Source organism: Ostrinia furnacalis, unplaced genomic scaffold (assembly GCF_004193835.3).
Source record: "Ostrinia furnacalis isolate ACB-3 unplaced genomic scaffold, ASM419383v2 OfSCF6011, whole genome shotgun sequence".
In the NCBI taxonomy this organism is placed as follows: domain Eukaryota; kingdom Metazoa; phylum Arthropoda; class Insecta; order Lepidoptera; family Crambidae; genus Ostrinia; species Ostrinia furnacalis.
This window is the reverse complement of record NW_021136250.1, coordinates 103,913-120,773: the sequence shown is the minus strand read 5'-3', so window position 1 is coordinate 120,773 and position 16,861 is coordinate 103,913. Positions and strand designations below refer to the sequence as shown.

General features: G+C 37.3%; 1 protein-coding gene across 2 annotated transcripts in view; it reads left to right on the top strand.

The window, feature by feature from the left end:
• Nucleotides 1–16,861, top strand: part of LOC114361860 (mannosyl-oligosaccharide alpha-1,2-mannosidase IA) — a 76,506-nt gene that overhangs the window by 36,612 nt on the left and 23,033 nt on the right. The window contains exons 1-2 of one of the 2 annotated variants that reach the window (XM_028317074.1): nucleotides 12,446–12,748; nucleotides 14,584–14,802. In XM_028317074.1, the coding sequence (XP_028172875.1) occupies nucleotides 12,530–12,748; nucleotides 14,584–14,802 (438 nt within the window). In that variant the 5' untranslated portion in view covers nucleotides 12,446–12,529. Of the gene's footprint in view, nucleotides 1–12,445; nucleotides 12,749–14,583; nucleotides 14,803–16,861 lie in introns of those variants that run through there. The other variant, XM_028317073.1, reaches the window with a different exon arrangement.

The following is a 16,861-nucleotide window of genomic DNA, read 5'->3' as shown; positions in this document are numbered from 1 at the left end:
ATGTAACAAGATAAAAATGGTGTAAATTAATAGCTTTGTAATCAGGCTTAAATTTAATTTAATTTGATAATTAAAATATTCAATAAGTGAGTTCTTATCCAATAATGAATAGAAGGTACATGATTCTTACATTAGTATCTTATTTTTTAACGTAGTTTTCTGAATAAAGAAAAATAAAATAAACTAAAAAGTTCATTAATCCCCATTATAAGCTCCATTGGCGTTAGCGGGGATTAATGAAAGTTCACTAATCCCCGGGATTAGTGGAATAAGCCTTTGAAAGGCTTTGAAAGTGGTACCACGGTCTACTATACGATTCAGATTGAAACATCCTGGTCATCGCTCTAAGCCCGGTCCGTTCACAATTTTAACTGACGAGTAAGAACAGCTTTTTGTTGACGGGATAAAATAAAAATCAGTAGCATAAAGTATTTCCGAAGAGATAAAAGTGTTTATGGAAAGTTTAAAACCATATTTAAATATAAGCGTTTGAACTGATATGGTATGTTCCTATACAAATAAATGTTACTTTTCTTATAACAAAGGATTTTATTTTGTTTATATCTATCATGAATCTCTTTAAAACCTCTACATAAGACCTAGCAGCTATTTTTCAGTCTTACGAGAACAGTGCCAATAATAGGTAATCATCACTGCCAATAAAAGGTTTGGCTATGCCAGTAACTGGTATTTTGAGGTATTTTTTTAAAAGGTACACTATATTGAATAAATGATTTAATTTATTAATGATAAGTACTTTATAATATTCTGCAAAGATTAAAAGACCAATATAAATGTTGTTTTCTTTGATAAAACATATTTTTACATGCAAATTTTACCGGTTTTGTGAAGTAGCTGCTTAATAAAGTGCCAATAATTGGGTGGTTTACCCTATCAAACGCAGTTACAATACGCTAGTTTCCTAGAAAAAAATTTTTAGTCCGTCATGTTTAATATCAAAAAATATTGGACACCTATATTTTTATTTGTCAATCTAACAAATAATTACATAGTTATGGTGCGTTGAAGTTCCGCGCGACGTCACAAAGTGCGGCACTTTTATGCACTCATTGACGTCACGGGCCTCTTCTTATGAACTTTGGGGCGCTTTATCTCTTTAAATTTTCATTAGTTTGAAGAAGTGAAACATACGTGTACAGTATTTTTTGATATGAGTAAGTTAACTGACGGACTAATTAAACTTGCTTTTTGACCCAGGACCCTATTTTTAAATATCCAGTTTTTATAAACTAAATACAGGTCACCAAAAATACCTCTTAAATGGTTTTAGAACGCTTGACAGTTGCACTCTGCCAACGTCGGTTTGCCTCTAAGAAGCAAGTCTTTGAAACGCCCTTTCCGTGTTTAGGCACTAAGTATCGCCAGTGTCCACTACGGCAGATTGACTTTGCAGTTTCTTGCGGAATCACCAGCATTTTTAATGTCTGTTGGCGAAAATAAATGAAAGATGTGGAATGTTACAGGTATTTCGTTACAGGATGGCAATGCAGAATGGTATTTGTACAGTTCCGGAGGGCCATCCTCGGACCGCCCTTTCCATGTTCGCCGCCATCGGCGCACTCGTTAGGCCCGTCCGCACTCGTCCACTGCGACAAATCGAGTTTCCACAGCTTCTTATTGTCATTCGGCTTACGCGAGACACGTACCCGGACAGTTTTTATACGACGCCCAATGGTACAAGCATTCTCGGCAATGCGGAGTCGGAGAAATTTGTCCAACTGCCGGAGGAGTATTTTTTCTAACTCTCATATTACTTTGATTAAACTACCATGAAAATACTGTCAAGAGATTTGTGACTTAATTTGGTGTTTGTTTAATCCGAGTTCCCAAATACTTTGCGCTCTCCGAATTTCTATTTACTTTCTGAAATCGAATCTCATTGAATGCGAATTCCTATTATACTATAAGCTATTGTAGTTTGGTCATTGTCTCATAAGCGCGGGCTGCACTTGTAAAACTCTTGATATACCGGCGGTAGACGTCGAACTATGCACCAAGAAACCCTTTAAACTTTACCAATATCCACTGTCCTGCTTCACCCGCCTTGGCTTGGCGCCTTCAAGCCACATAGCTTATCCGCTTTATTTAACTTTACACTTTGAACTGTATTTTGGTTGAATAAGATTTATACTGCAAATATTTGAAATGACTTGTTTAATTTTGCTAAATGAACTTTTTCAGATGTCGCAGTAAAAAAAAACTAGTTAATTGAATTACACTCATAAAAACTTTCGTCTATTTAAAACCCCAGGTGGTTTTGTCCCAGTTTCATATTAGTCTCCCGAGTTTATTGGGACAACCCATATTGAATTCACCCTATTTCGTGCGTAAGAGACATTTTCACATGCTCGTTTTATGTCTCTACATTATTTGTTTATTTTTATTACAATATGGTATTTTATGTCCTTCGATGTTACTACGCATTTGACATTAAATTTATTAGTCAACGGTGTGTCATTATTATTTTAATTGCGATATTAAAGAACGGCAGCTCCTGCACAGTCTGTAAATTGTAAACCTTATAAATATCCACAGTAATAGAGCTCTGTCTAATATAACTCCTTTTATTTCTATGCTTACATACTTGAATAAAAAATTTACAACTCAATATAATTTTATGGATTGTCATATTTTTATTATAATGTACTCTTTCATGATTCTCATTCGATCTTGGAAGAAATGTTGAGTCGTGTCCTGTTAAGCGAATTATATTAATAAAAATACTGGTTTTAAAACTTGATCATAATGAAGTATCTTATATGAAAATTATACCTTGTTTTCTGATACATCACTGTTCTTGTGTCATTGATTAATTTTCAATCGCTATAAAAATCTTTGAAGTTGATTTTACAATCGCGATAACTTTTTTTATTACGTCGTAGATTATGATAAGGGAGAGTCCGCTAATTTGGACCAGTTTTTTTCAATCCCATTTTACACATAGTTTTCTTTTGTTTTTGCTAATGTCCATGGTATATAATAAAAGATACATTATTCAACTTACTATTTCATAAGTATTAATTAACATGATTGTTGTATATTTAGCACAAATCAACAAAGTACGAGTTCAGAGCTTCGGTCCAATTTAGCCAACCGGTTGGATAATTTGTACCACAGGGTTACTAAATTGAATTTCAATAAATTTCAAGCCTATAAAAAAACTATGGCAAAATATTATACGATACATTCTTAACAAATTAGGAAACGAAAAGGAACAGTAGTTAATAACATAGACAATCGATATTGTTTTACACGTTATCACGATTTTGAGTACAAGTTTTGTAATTCCAATTATCGTAACGCACACTTGTACCTAATCTACTTTGCCAGTCTTTTGCTTTCATTTATTGTTAGTCAAACATAACTACGCTATTATAACTTCAAAATATGATTTACTAAAAAAAAATTCAAAATCCTTTGGTAAAGTTCCATACAATTTGGTGTGGTACAATTTAGCCGACTAGGTGATAGTGCCTTTACAAAATTGGTAAAAAATATAGCTTATAAATACCGAAAAATGTTTCAAATAATTGTAATCCACACTAATTTACGCTTCTAAATAATATATTAGAAACACCCTGTGATTAAATTTAACAAAATTACAAACTAAACATGAATTGTCAAAAGTTACTTGAAAACAATGAAAAAATACTTTTCAAAATAAAACACACGTTATTGTTGTCACGGCAAAAACCACATGGCCGATATTAATTTATTTTAGTTGTGTATCGCTGAGTGTTGCAATTACAGACATTCAATAAATACTTTACGAAATATGAGGGTGGTACAATTTACCCGGCGGTACAATATACCGAACTCTCCCCTATGTTATTCTTATTAGCTTCCGAATAAAAGATGAACCTAGGTATTTTGATATATGTAATTATATTTTATATCTAACATAATCAGATAACAGATTCTTCTGATATAAGTTAACTCGTTATTAAAGTGGTCCCTTAGGGATTTAAAACGAAGGTGATAAAATGATGGTTACTAAGAATGATTATTGTAACGGCTGTCAGTAACTGCAGATAACAGATTTAATGATTGCAAGATTATTATCAATATGCGAGCGTGTATTCACATGATTTGAACTACGTATTTGTTCATATAATTTTACCAAATTATTTTAAACGCTTGGGAATTATGCAGATTAGTAATATACGTAAATATGTCGTTTTTTCATTTTAATCTGCATTATTTCAAGTCGCAGTGCTTTGCATCTCACAAACAGAGACTGCACTTGGGAGTCCGATGGCTTTCACTTTTAAATTAACAGAACACAAACCCGTGATATATTCAGAGAGGCTTTTACATTGGCCGTGATTAAAATTGTGCCGGGCACTCCGGAATTCAAATATTTGGTTTGTATGAATTCGCTACCTAACAACAAAGCCCTCTACCTGACTATTGTGCTAGTTTCAATTCCTACGCCCATCAGTTCCTTTGTGTAAGCAGCGCACAAAATACTTGAAGATTTCCGTGGATGACATTATATTGTTGGCACAAACATTTGTAAAAGTCTACAAAGCAGAATAATCAAATCATATCGTCAGCTGTATTCGCTGACGTTGCTTGCTTACACATTTAAGCGTTGCGCTGTTTGCTGAACTTCGTAAATTCTCGCTGTGAACATTGCATTTTAGTTTATAGTGCATCTCGAGGCGCTGCAGGCCGAGCCTTAAATCCGCGCTTAGAGGCGCCGAATGAAAGTTTACACTGAAGATAAACTCGCCGCTTCCTCCGCCCGCCTCTCGACTATAACGCAGATTAGCCTTTCTTCCTTCCCATACCCTACCTACTCTATAATATTTACTGATGATAATATCAACTATATGTAAATTTAATTTAAATAATAATCAGCTCATATAAATCCACTATTATATTAATTTTATTCATAAACTCAAGGAATAAATAGTAATATTTTCCTGATAGGCCCATTTCAGTGGATTTATTAACATTTAAAATTAATAGCGTTTGCATTGGATCACATAAATCTGATTAATTTACAATCAGTAGTCACGAAAGCCATTGAAGTATAGCGCAGTAAATTGCTGAAGTAAGTTTTTACAATTTCTTTTGAATAATGTTCATTTTTATTGAAAGTTTTTCATTGTTTTCTAGTTTAACACAAACGTTACTTATAATATCTCGTAATGTGCTGACGTTACCTTTTTCAGCGAATGAGAAGTAGCATTCAGGCTCGGTGAAATACACCTACCCCTACCTCACACATTCCTTTGAAGTTCCTAAAAAAATACATGAGTAATGAAAAAGCTCAGACACCTCAACAGATTTTAATTGCCCATATCCAATTAATGATTTTAATGATTTTATTATATTTTTGAAAAAATATTGTTGAAGATATTTAAGTACATAAGTTTTTATTACCTGGTCTATTATTCTTATTCGTGGTTCCAAGTCTCATTAATTTTTATTAGTGACGTCAAGAAATTGCGCTACATGCGCTACTTTTTATTCGTAAACGATAAATGATTTGATTCGAACTGAGTTTGGAGCATGTGATTGGTTCAATATGAAGCTTATGATAAGCTTTAATGTAATAATAATTAATATTAGCTTAAAGCAATGCATTACCAAAGCAGGTATGATACCGAATATTGGGCAAAATGTGCTCGATTCTTTAAAATTATAGTTTTGCCTATTCTTCTATTTTGAGAGAATGTCTTGCATGTCCATGTGTCCAAATAAAACTACCCCTTCTTCTTGACTTTTGACTTTTGTCTAAAAGGTTGGCTCGTATAACAAATTCAAAGCCTGTTCAACCTGTGGTCGCACTACAACTAGTGCAAACAGCTCAAACAGCATGATAGTAATGCAATTGCGGTTTTCAGATTTATCTAGGTTTGAAGATAAATGACACGCTCGTGTGTTCCCAACAATAGCGTGGTTCAGCGCAGATAGGTGGCCATTGTGCTATACCCCGTGTTAGGTTATTGAGTGTTGCCGGTGCATCGGGTGGCAGTTTTGCTATTTCCATTGTGGTAAATGTGGGTGCTTTTGGAATTATCGAAACGAATGTGTTGTTGAACAAGGCATGATACAGTAGTTGAAATTTGTGAGTTGTTAGTGGTAAAATGTTGGTGTATTCCTTAATGAGAAAATATTCTTCTTATTTCTAGTCTTCGTCGACCTAAATCTTTTTCATGCTAGAGGTTTCAGAAGCGTATACTTAGACACGGGAAAACACTTATAGACATAGAAAACAAAGTAAGATGCAGCTGGTTTGAAAAGTTTTTTACCTTATTTATTTATTTATTATTCATTATTGAGCAATTACATATTTGATCCAAATAGCGTCCTAAATCCTCTTTAGGTTTGTTTCCTTCGAGCCTCTACTTTCGGGCATAATCTCAAAAGTAGATAGAGTTGCAGTTTCGTCTTCTTTGTGCTTTACCACCTTTATCGACTCCAATCCTGGTGAATCTGTAATCTAAAGCAGCGCACAGTCAGAACAACTCATTTGAAATGTGTGTACCCTTCAGGTCTCTATAGCATAAACTCAATAGAGTTGAGGTAACAAAGGTGTGTTTCACCATATGTTGGCTTCATTGATAATCCTGGTGAACTGTATTCTAGAGCAGTGCAGAACGCTACTAGTATTCAGCACTGGCACTGCCAGCAGCACATTGGCATCGCGCGGCCGACTCGGCGGAAACGCACCGGTGTCGGCGATCCGCGCCTACACGAACTTCCGTCTACGTTGTCCTGAACAAATAGAGCGGTGTTACAGCCCTGTGAATGGGCGGTTTCATTGCCCGCGCTTACATGCATGCACCCATTTATAAATTCAAATGAATGCCCGCCACAATGCCGCACCAGCCCTACTTCTAACCTCATTTCACGTTTTTATACCACAAGGACCAATGCCGCTGACGGCCTTCATAAAATAGACTAGTTTGCTTCGTGAAATTGTGGGAAAATTCAAAATCCAAATAAAGCGTGACGGCTATATTCGAGCAACAAATACTTAATGCCAATGCGCAATATCAACAATAAAGCTTCTTTTATTGAATAAAATACTGCTTTAGATAGTCAGCTCATAAATTCAGCTCGATAAATTTATTTCTTCTGGAGATAGATTCATCTCTTGATTTATTGTACACATCTTATCTGCAGTTTGTTTAGTGCACATCAAGTGAAACATTATTCTGTTTGCGTTTATATTTTCAGCGAAAAGCAATTGTTCTGTATCTTGATTAAAACCATGATCAGGTTAAAAACAATGACTGGCGATTTTCTAAAAAATAACAGGATAATGAACTTGAGTTCCCAGAGTTTCTCAGCATTGTTTTTCGGGAATGGGCCACGTCAAATCTCCAATGCAAAATAAGGTCCTTGACAGGAATAAGTAATGAAGGAGGCTCGATTTACTTTTTAGGGCCCGCCGTAGTCGCTAGACGAGATATTTTACGGGATGATTGTTTTGCCGTGACGCACGTGAATGTTTTAGAAACATTAGCATTTCTCTCATGATTATTCCTCAAAGGTAAACCTATTTCTGTATCAAAACATTGTCCCTAAGCGGAAACTTTCTTTTATTTATCTAGGGCGTTATTTAATCGCGACAAATATTGATGAAGTGCGTCGGAGCTATCGATTTATCTTTTGGTAGGTAGTTCCGCTTTTTTCGGGCGCCCTTTTCGTCCGCGGAGCTACAGAAGTGTGAAAATATTTCCTCGCGCACCTGCCGGCTCGCACGCTAACTACTCACCTCCATAAATGCCCTCCAGTCACATTTTCCTTTTCTACGCGACTGGAACGTTTCCTCTGTATTATTTTATTGTTCTTTTATGAACTCCTAGTCCCAAATAGAGACCGTTAGTTTCTACGGCTCTTTGCCTTTGTTGTTGTTTGTTTGAGACAACCGAAACTAAATTACCTGGGATTAAGGTGAAAACTCTTATACAATTTTCAAGCAATACATTCAGACGAAAAGCTGCAGAAACATAATTCACTAAACGGACTTGAGTGGTTCCTGTTGGCATGTCACAACTGGCAAATTTTTTGATTTACTACGCGTAGCGAAGGTGCGGCAACCTGCCATGGCGTCAATGTGATAATGATAAATGTAGGGTACGCAAACCTCTATCAAATATATTTTTTCCGATTCCGCCCCTCGCTTCGCGCCAGCGGGATGCCAAATAAAAATAAATTTGCATTGTTCTATTCATACAATACTGTTTGTATTATTTGTAAATAGAATTCTTTGTAGGATCGGTTTGAGAATCCGCAAAACTGGCGGTGCAATGGTACGTTAATTACTCACTTCATTGTTCTGGCGCGTTCCCACGTCGTATTAAATATTTATCATGTTTACCGGAATGATGATGCGATTCGATCTTGGCGTCTCGCGTATCAGCTGGCCGGAAACTGGTAACAAATCTTTTGGACCGGGTGCCCCGTAATGGTCATAAAACACGAGTGCGCTCAAGGGCCCAACATTATTGGATATCGCTTACAAGGGTTCCCATGTTTGCCGGAGAGACACCCGCCGATCGCTCGTTTTATCCTCATGAAAGGAAGTTAAGTCACAAAGGCAGGCCACTTGCGAGCTCACTTTGCTAAAAAATAACGTCAAAACTGTCGCCTTCCTGAAGGTAAAAAACTGAGCAACATAAAATCATTCGAATAAAGAATGAATTCGATGTAGTATTCGAATGATTCGATTCACTCTCTAAACATTTGCAGTAAGTCTAGTTATTTTTAAAGTGTAACTATCATCATCAATCTTGCTGGTATTTGTATAATATGAGTTGCTCGTTAGCAAATTGTACATATTTTATTCAGAATACTTATCTCTTGTGCTGAATGCTATAAACAAACACTGGTGTAAGTATTGGAGTTCAAGATTTATGTAGAGCTTTTAATAAATATTAACCGTATTTCTCAAAGCAATCGAATCTATAATTTACTGAGTACATCATTAACACGAATAATTCAACCACTGGAGATGAATATCGAAAAAAAAAATGTGATATCGATATCAGCTAACAAGGTTTTGTTCAAGTCTAGAATTTTCAATTATAAACCTTATTGTTTACAGACTTATCGATTCCAAAAATTGCTGAGCGCATCAGAGCCCCGAACAAATCGAATCAGCGGAGGGAGTGGTCCATTATGTAGATTTTCCATTAGTGGAAAAAGTCAAACGGCGCCCGCGTCTGCTGGCCTTATCGCGATGTCGCCGCTGATCCCCGATCACTGCTGCTCTGCGGGTTGATGGCCCGTGAATAAATGCCACTCGGAGGCAGGGAGCAGGGACTCAAATGAGCCCTTGTCTTGTTTTTGAGAACAGCTCAATCCGTAATGCCATGCTTAAAGCGCGGATTCAACACAAATCGTCTAAGATGGCAGCTATTTATTATATTCACTTGCTTGATGTATTGCATTATAAATAACCGGTTATAACATAAAATGTAATTAAATACAAAGTACCCTATTGTATGCAATGCAGTAAGCAGTAAATTAAGCAACAGCGATTTATGGCTGAAAAATGAGTAGATCTGCAAACGAGCTCTTAATGTTTTAGCAACAAAATATGGACTAATATGGAGTCAGCAGCCCTGTCTGAGATAGAGAAATCTCGCCTTACGCTTAATCGACGTCTTTCGCCGTCGCCTTTTTGTGCTCCTATCTTCGTAAATTTTAATTTTACGGACTCTTAGTTCGCATTTGGTACCGTCAACGTCGAAGTAATCAAGATAAACGTGTGTTTTCGTCGCGAATGTGCTGCGTAACTGTAGACGTGGAGTAAAATAGGCGGTCGTTGTTCTGGGCTAAGAACAATCGATCACTGCCAAGGCGTCAATTGACACCGCGCTGCAGCTACGGGCTGGAACGTCGCTGGATATTCCTTGGGAGTATATTCCGTGTCGAACGAGCCCGTTGACATTATGACAGCTTCATCGCGATCCATCCATAGATGCTGTCGACGCGACATCTTATTTATACTCTACAGAAGTATGTTTGTGTAATCATTCTGCACTCTATACTTTGTTCGACCAAAGATTTTCCTGTTTACGATTTCAATACATAATAATTACATAAGCGAATTACATTTTAAATATAACATTTAATAATGAATTGTTTTATGTGAGATCTTTTAATTTACTGTAATACTTTCATAATTTTATTGTTTGTAATAAATAAATTAAAATCATAACAATAAGTAGGACATTACTGAATGATGAATCATTTGATTCCTTTGTTAAATTGTATCGGTTTACGTTACAGCAATCCGCCCTACTCACGGGGTCGGATCCGATTGTGATAATACAACTCAGCGGTACACTGAAACGAACAGACAGCCGCGATGTGTTGCGATAAATAAGCCGAGTTAGGGAATCGGTACGCGTTTAGTGGCGGAGCACGGCAGTAAGTGATAGTTTGGACGACCGCACAGACGATAAGTCACTCTGAAGATGTGTGCCGAGAAAACGGTCTTACGGTCGCTGTGCGGGCCATAACAGTAAATCTGGAGGAGGCTCAGATTTACGCTGGTCCGGAGTGCACTCGCCGTCCGCTCTCACACTTAATTACAGGCGCCGAGATTACCCCGCGCGCTGGTGTCGGCATATTGCCACTAACTTTTCACTATCATCCACTATCCGGATTACTCTCGTTTTCGGCCAACGAAGACACTGGCTTTCTCAGTTATATTTCCTCGAGCTTTATTCCGCCACGATGTAATACGTCGTTTCATTATTATCGCCTCCAAGACGGACCCGAGAGATGACTCGGAGTTCCATTCAGAGTAATTCTATTGTGGACTTTTATGTTTGACTTTTCCTTCCTCAGTCATCATATCTATAGCTAATGGAAGCTTTGCAATTTCAGTGAATGTCGAAACTTTGCTTAAGTAGAGTTAATTAAATATTATCATTAACAGTACGCGGACCGTTTATCGGTCCAATAATTTGTCCGGCCCTCCTTTTCAAATGAGGCTATTGATACGACGTATTAACGATTTTAATGAATCTTTTATCACCCTCATCGTTTCTTATTTCGCTGACAGCAGTCTTATTGGACTTCGTTAATTTATCCCGCTTTGTCCTCCGGTGTCCTGGTGGCGTTATAAATGCGGACAATTATTCTTTATTTCCCATTTCAGTATGAATAATGTCACCATTAAGCAGTATTAATGCCGTTGGCAAATGCATTTTAATACGTTTCAGACATTAGAATATTAATTCCAACATTTATTATCAATAGGCGATAAAATTTTAATTGGCATAACATGCCATTTCTCTTATTGGAATTATAATAAATAATTTAGAAATAGAAAAAAAGACTAGATAATTGCACACGATTAATCAATATTAAAAAGGCGTTTGTGTCTCAACCGGTAGGTAATCTCCTTTGTCACGATGACCAAAGGTTATCAATCTTCTTGGAAATGCTTAAACATAGAGATGGTTCGATGACTACTTTTTTATCAATTTGTTATTTCATCTGCAAAGATTACCAAGAAATTGTGAAATAACTGGTCGTTAATAAACACAGTTTATTTAAACCTTCCTGCAACTATTAAAAGTTCGTAAGTTCAACTCGGGCGTGCGTGTATCGGGTTTTACTTGTATTTTATTGGGCATAAATAATAAACTTTATAAAGCTTTCATTTTTGTTTTTCGTTCTTTATTCATTGTTGAACTGTGACTTGTAGATCTATTTAGGTATGTATCCTGTTTGTACCTCGACGTGAGAGGTTGATTAGACTCTTTTAATACTTCATTTTTATACTTTACAGTATATCAAATGTGGTTCACTTTTGCTTGATAGAGTTACACTCTCGCGATTATAATCTAGGATCTTAGACTTCTTTCATATTCCACTTAAATTGTTATGCTTCTTAATCGCAATACATATCTTATTATCGAGTTTCTAACGGGCTGCTAGTTATACCAGATTGTTTCCTTATAGCCCCGACAATTTTAGACAAGTGCAGGAAGCGAGACCACAGGCAGTTATAACCGAGCTTATTATAATGTTTATTTAATATAACATCGCAACTTTGCACAAACTGCTGTAATTGAGGTAGATAAAAACGTAATTTATACTTATACTCTATTAAGGTATACCTAATAATAGTCCTATAATATTATTAGAATATAACTAATAGGAAATATGTCATATTACCATGTGTAATAACAGCAAATTGATATCAGATGCCGACGTTTACACCAAGCAGTTCAGCCAAGATAGTTTTAATGTTAATTGAACGACCTATGTTAGTTGATGAGCACGAGCCGTAATTGTTGGCTCTAGTGTTTGTAAACTTAATTGGAATTTGTGTTGATAACAATGTGTGTTGCTCGGTTAGTCGGCACGCGTCTATCGGCTCGCGTTAGCTGTAGTAATAGAAGTCTGTGTTCGCGTTTATCAATCAGACAGTGCCCAATCGCCGGGGCGTGAGCACGTCTCCCGCTTCCGCGAATTTCAAATCAAATTAATAAATATTTTAATTAGTGTTTAATAAGTTTTGCCAATGAAGATGCGTAAACTGGCCCGTTTGTTGATGGCGAGCGTGACGTTCGCTCTCACGTTTTTGTTCGTGCTAAACCTATCCAACGTGGGGGGTGGGAGGGAGCACCCGGCCGGCGCCGGCGCCCGCGCAGCCAGATCCTCGCGCGCGGCGGAGCAGACGATGCTGATACCCCTGGATCAGATCACAGACGTTACGCAGAAACGACTCTATGTTGCTCAGGTGGGATACGAGTTAAAATCGTAAAAATTCATTGGTATAGGTAACCGATCGGCAAGAGTCGCCCATATGACTCATTAATAAGATAATTGCAAATATCTTTTGATTTCGAGTGTAATATTATATCAAATTAGCATAAATTATTAGGTATGTTCACTACATAGTTATAATTAACCATAACAGGACTAACTTATCACCAGGAAAAAGTAGGCCGTGGGTTGACATTTTAATAAAACGCTTGACCAGTCAATTTACGACTAGTTGAAAAAATCACAAATAAATTGACAAAGATCTTCGAGGTCTTAGCGCTAGTCGCTGTTCATACAAATGACCAGCCAAGCTGGGTACCAGACCGGTTGTCGATTTTCAAAACCTGGCAACCCTACTGTGGCCATTATCCATTTTCGTCCCCATGACAGTGCAGGTACGAGTATGTTACGTATGCAAAATAAAAAGGTTGTGGCCATTGAACCGTGCCCGTATTTATTTACGCTATGCAAATCTGTTGTACTCGTAGTATAGCAGATAAATACTCATACGAATAGTAGTTGTATTAGGTTCAATTTTGCAACAAAAATGTTACTCTGACTGATGTTTTGTTTAGTGTGCAATTATAATATACCAGTATTTTTCATATTATTTTGCAAATAATATACTTATGTGAAGTTTGTTAAAACTAATTTATTGTTGTACTAAAGCTTGGTTACGTGTTCCAGCTAATCTAAAAGTTATAAAATAGGATACCTGGACATTTATTATGAGAACATTTTTCATAATAATAAATTGCTAGCAGCATATAAATGATTTACTATCACATCTCAGCAATTTATCGCCATTAAAAACTGCTATTATTGAACCTCCACTTAAGCGAGGTCCGCGAAGGCAGATCGTCAAGCGACGTTTACAAATGTAAATTTTCGTTTCTCGGTCTATTTAAACTGTAATTGGTAAAGTCTTCAGTTTTTCCAAGTCATTGGTGATTTACTCGCGAAGTTCTCGGGACCTAATAATAATTAATGGCTCGACGAAAGTCCGATATCCTTTCATTAGAGTCCCGCCTCGGTCCGGCCGAGATTAAAACTTGTTCCCGGCGAAGGCTTTGCGGCGCTTTAAATAGACCCGTTCATGCTGCGCCTTTGAGACGTGAAATGTCGCCTTTGGTTTATGAAAATATTATAGCCACATTTGCAGGGAAAAACGACTGCAGTTTTTTAAGAGCGAGGCTGAATGGGCTGTAGTGCGCCCATCTTACACGCTCAATGGACTCACATTTTTAATCTTGAGACGTAAATGTTACGTACGACGTAGCCCTGTTTTACTCCTTGATTAAATAGTAGTTTAATATTGCATACTAAATGTCAATTTAGCACTGTGCAAGCGGTCAATAAAATATTAACAGTAACACCCAATTAAATTGAGTTTATTTATAAAAGAACTTTGTCCAGCAGTGGACGTCTTTCGGCTGAAACGAACGAACGATAAAAGAACTCTTGACTCGACGATCGGAACTCACTTTTTACGTTTTCCAACGAATTTATACAATATTTTCAGTTTTCACAGCTGTTTTTATGGATTCTACGTCGTTATTTATTTTATGTGTGAATAAATTCGTAAATCTCTCCATTTACCATTTCAGCTCTACATTAACTCGCAAATTGTAATTCCAGTATTACACGATAGCATACTGTTTCACTCTCTAGTAACGTTAAAAGGTTACGAAAAAATTAAAATTTCTTATTTCTTTATGTTGGCCCTTTCCAGAATGCGCACTTATTTTATTTTTTATCTCTCAATGTAGTCTTTTTTAGATCTGTCTAAACGTCATACTTTGTTCTCAGATGATGCGGCACGCGTGGAACAACTACAAGCTATACGCGTGGGGCAAGAACGAGCTGAAGCCGATATCGAAGCGTGCGCATCTGTCGAGCGTCTTCGGCGGCGGAGAACTCGGCGCCACCATCGTTGATGGGCTCGACACGCTGTATTTGATGGGGATGCACGACGAATTCAGAGAGGGACGCGACTGGGTCGCTGAACATCTGCACATCGGGGAGGTGGTAAGGAATCAATAGTAAACTAGGAGCCATGACTTTAGGAGATGACTTTGATGGTGAAGAACTCGGCGCTACCATCGTCGATGGGCTTGACACGCTGTACCTGCTGGGAATGCACGACGAATTCAAAGAGGGACGCGACTGGGTTGCTGAACATCTGTACATCGGGGAAGTGGTAAGGGTTCCATAGTAAACCATTGACTATAGGTGATGATTTCGGCGGTGGAGAACTCAGCGCTACCATTTTTGAAGGCCTCAACACCCTGTATAATACGATGAGTTTTACAACAGTTTTTCAAGACGTAGCTTGACAAAACCTGACCGCTTGATCGCCCGCGTTCAATTCTTTACTTGTTCTTCCATGCCTTATTCCTAAATCTAAGAACAGGAGCCAGAAAAAGGTCTCATCTCCAATACCTGCGATATCGATCACGCTTTTTTTATTCTGTGGCTTAACGTCACTCGTTCTCCATCGAGCTTTGTAACCAGCTAAATTTAGTTAGAGATTCTCTCGATCTCCGAGTAAGTTGGCGCCAAACTTCAAGCTTAGTTAGTTAACACCTGCAAGATTTAACCTCGCGTCACGTTCCAAGAAGAACCGCAGCGTCTGTCGTAGGTACTTAATTACTTGGAGCTAATACCTTCGGTAACCGTTTAAATTACTTTAAAGTGACAATTTTATGGTCCACATAAAAGTTTAATTGCATTATCTTGATCACCATTCTACGAGTAGATTGATTTACTTCTGTAGTTTATTACTTTACATAAACAAAGATAGAGCCTGTTATCTTGTATATTATTTTGACTGCGTGAAAGTTCATCACTTTTTGTAATAATTACTTACATTTTATTATCTCTGATGCAGGATTAGTATTTTTTATCCCTTTGACTGTCAATTGACCCGCTCTTTTAAGTCGCCGGGAACTCCTACGCTTCTAAGTGACCGAGACCTCCCTACCCTGGAAGTGGGTCACGTCTGTGTTATCACGCCGATGCCGCGATGTGCCAAGAGGCTTGCCCTCTAACCTGTTGTTAGCATCTCGGATGAAATTAGGCCGAACCACTTCTATGTGAGCAGTGCTACAAATATTTTTTCTGATAAAATGTTTTGACTGTTTCCTTATCACTGTTGCGGTTCGTTTCGTAACATGGTTATCGAGTATTTTCGCGTTAGCGACTACAAAAACAGTCTTGGTTATTTAAATTTTTATTCGGTAACAAAAACATTACCTACTTTGAACAAATCAGCTAACATGTCACGGATTAAATTTCCTCTCAACGTGACAACTCGGTGGCTTAATAACGGTAAGATTTGTTGCGAAATTATTGCTTTGTTTTGTTCAGTACGATATAAAGACCAAGATTGATTACAAAATCCTAAAATAAAATAGTATTTCATAACATTTAACGAGTGATGAATGCATGTTTTATCGACGAAACGTTATTTGATACCAATGTGTCAGCAATCAGCATTCACAAGTGCGATACTACAATAGATAGACATCAGGCTTTTATATGCTTATCAGCACGTTATTAATCCTCTTCAATGAAATGAAGTGGTTCCTATAATGAATTAAATTATTGTCTCTACGTCAATAATAACTGAGATAAGTTTATTTTAGCCCACCTATTCGCTTGGTGATGGCTAATTTTTCAAGTCGAAGACCCATTTTGGAGCCGACGTGTCAGGATGCCAATGCGCAACGTGACGAATTTTTTCAGTAGATGTAGGAATGAGAAGATCCTCGCGATATTCTTCATAAATATTGTTTTACTTGTTGTAAACATTCCTTCCACACAAAAGGAAGATGCCTCCCCAATCCGACTTGCCAGTGGAGACCAAATCTTCAATTTGCCTCTGGCTAAATAGAGGGTCGTCCTTCTGCATTAAAGACCAAATGACCTGATGATGATGATGATTATTATTAAATGATCAAACGAACTTACCAAGTGAAGTTCGATCTAAATTATCCTGTTTTCGCCAAAAAATGGCTACTGGGTAACATCGCGCATTACCTCGGAGCAAAAGAATGGCTACTGGGTAACATCTCGCATTACCTCG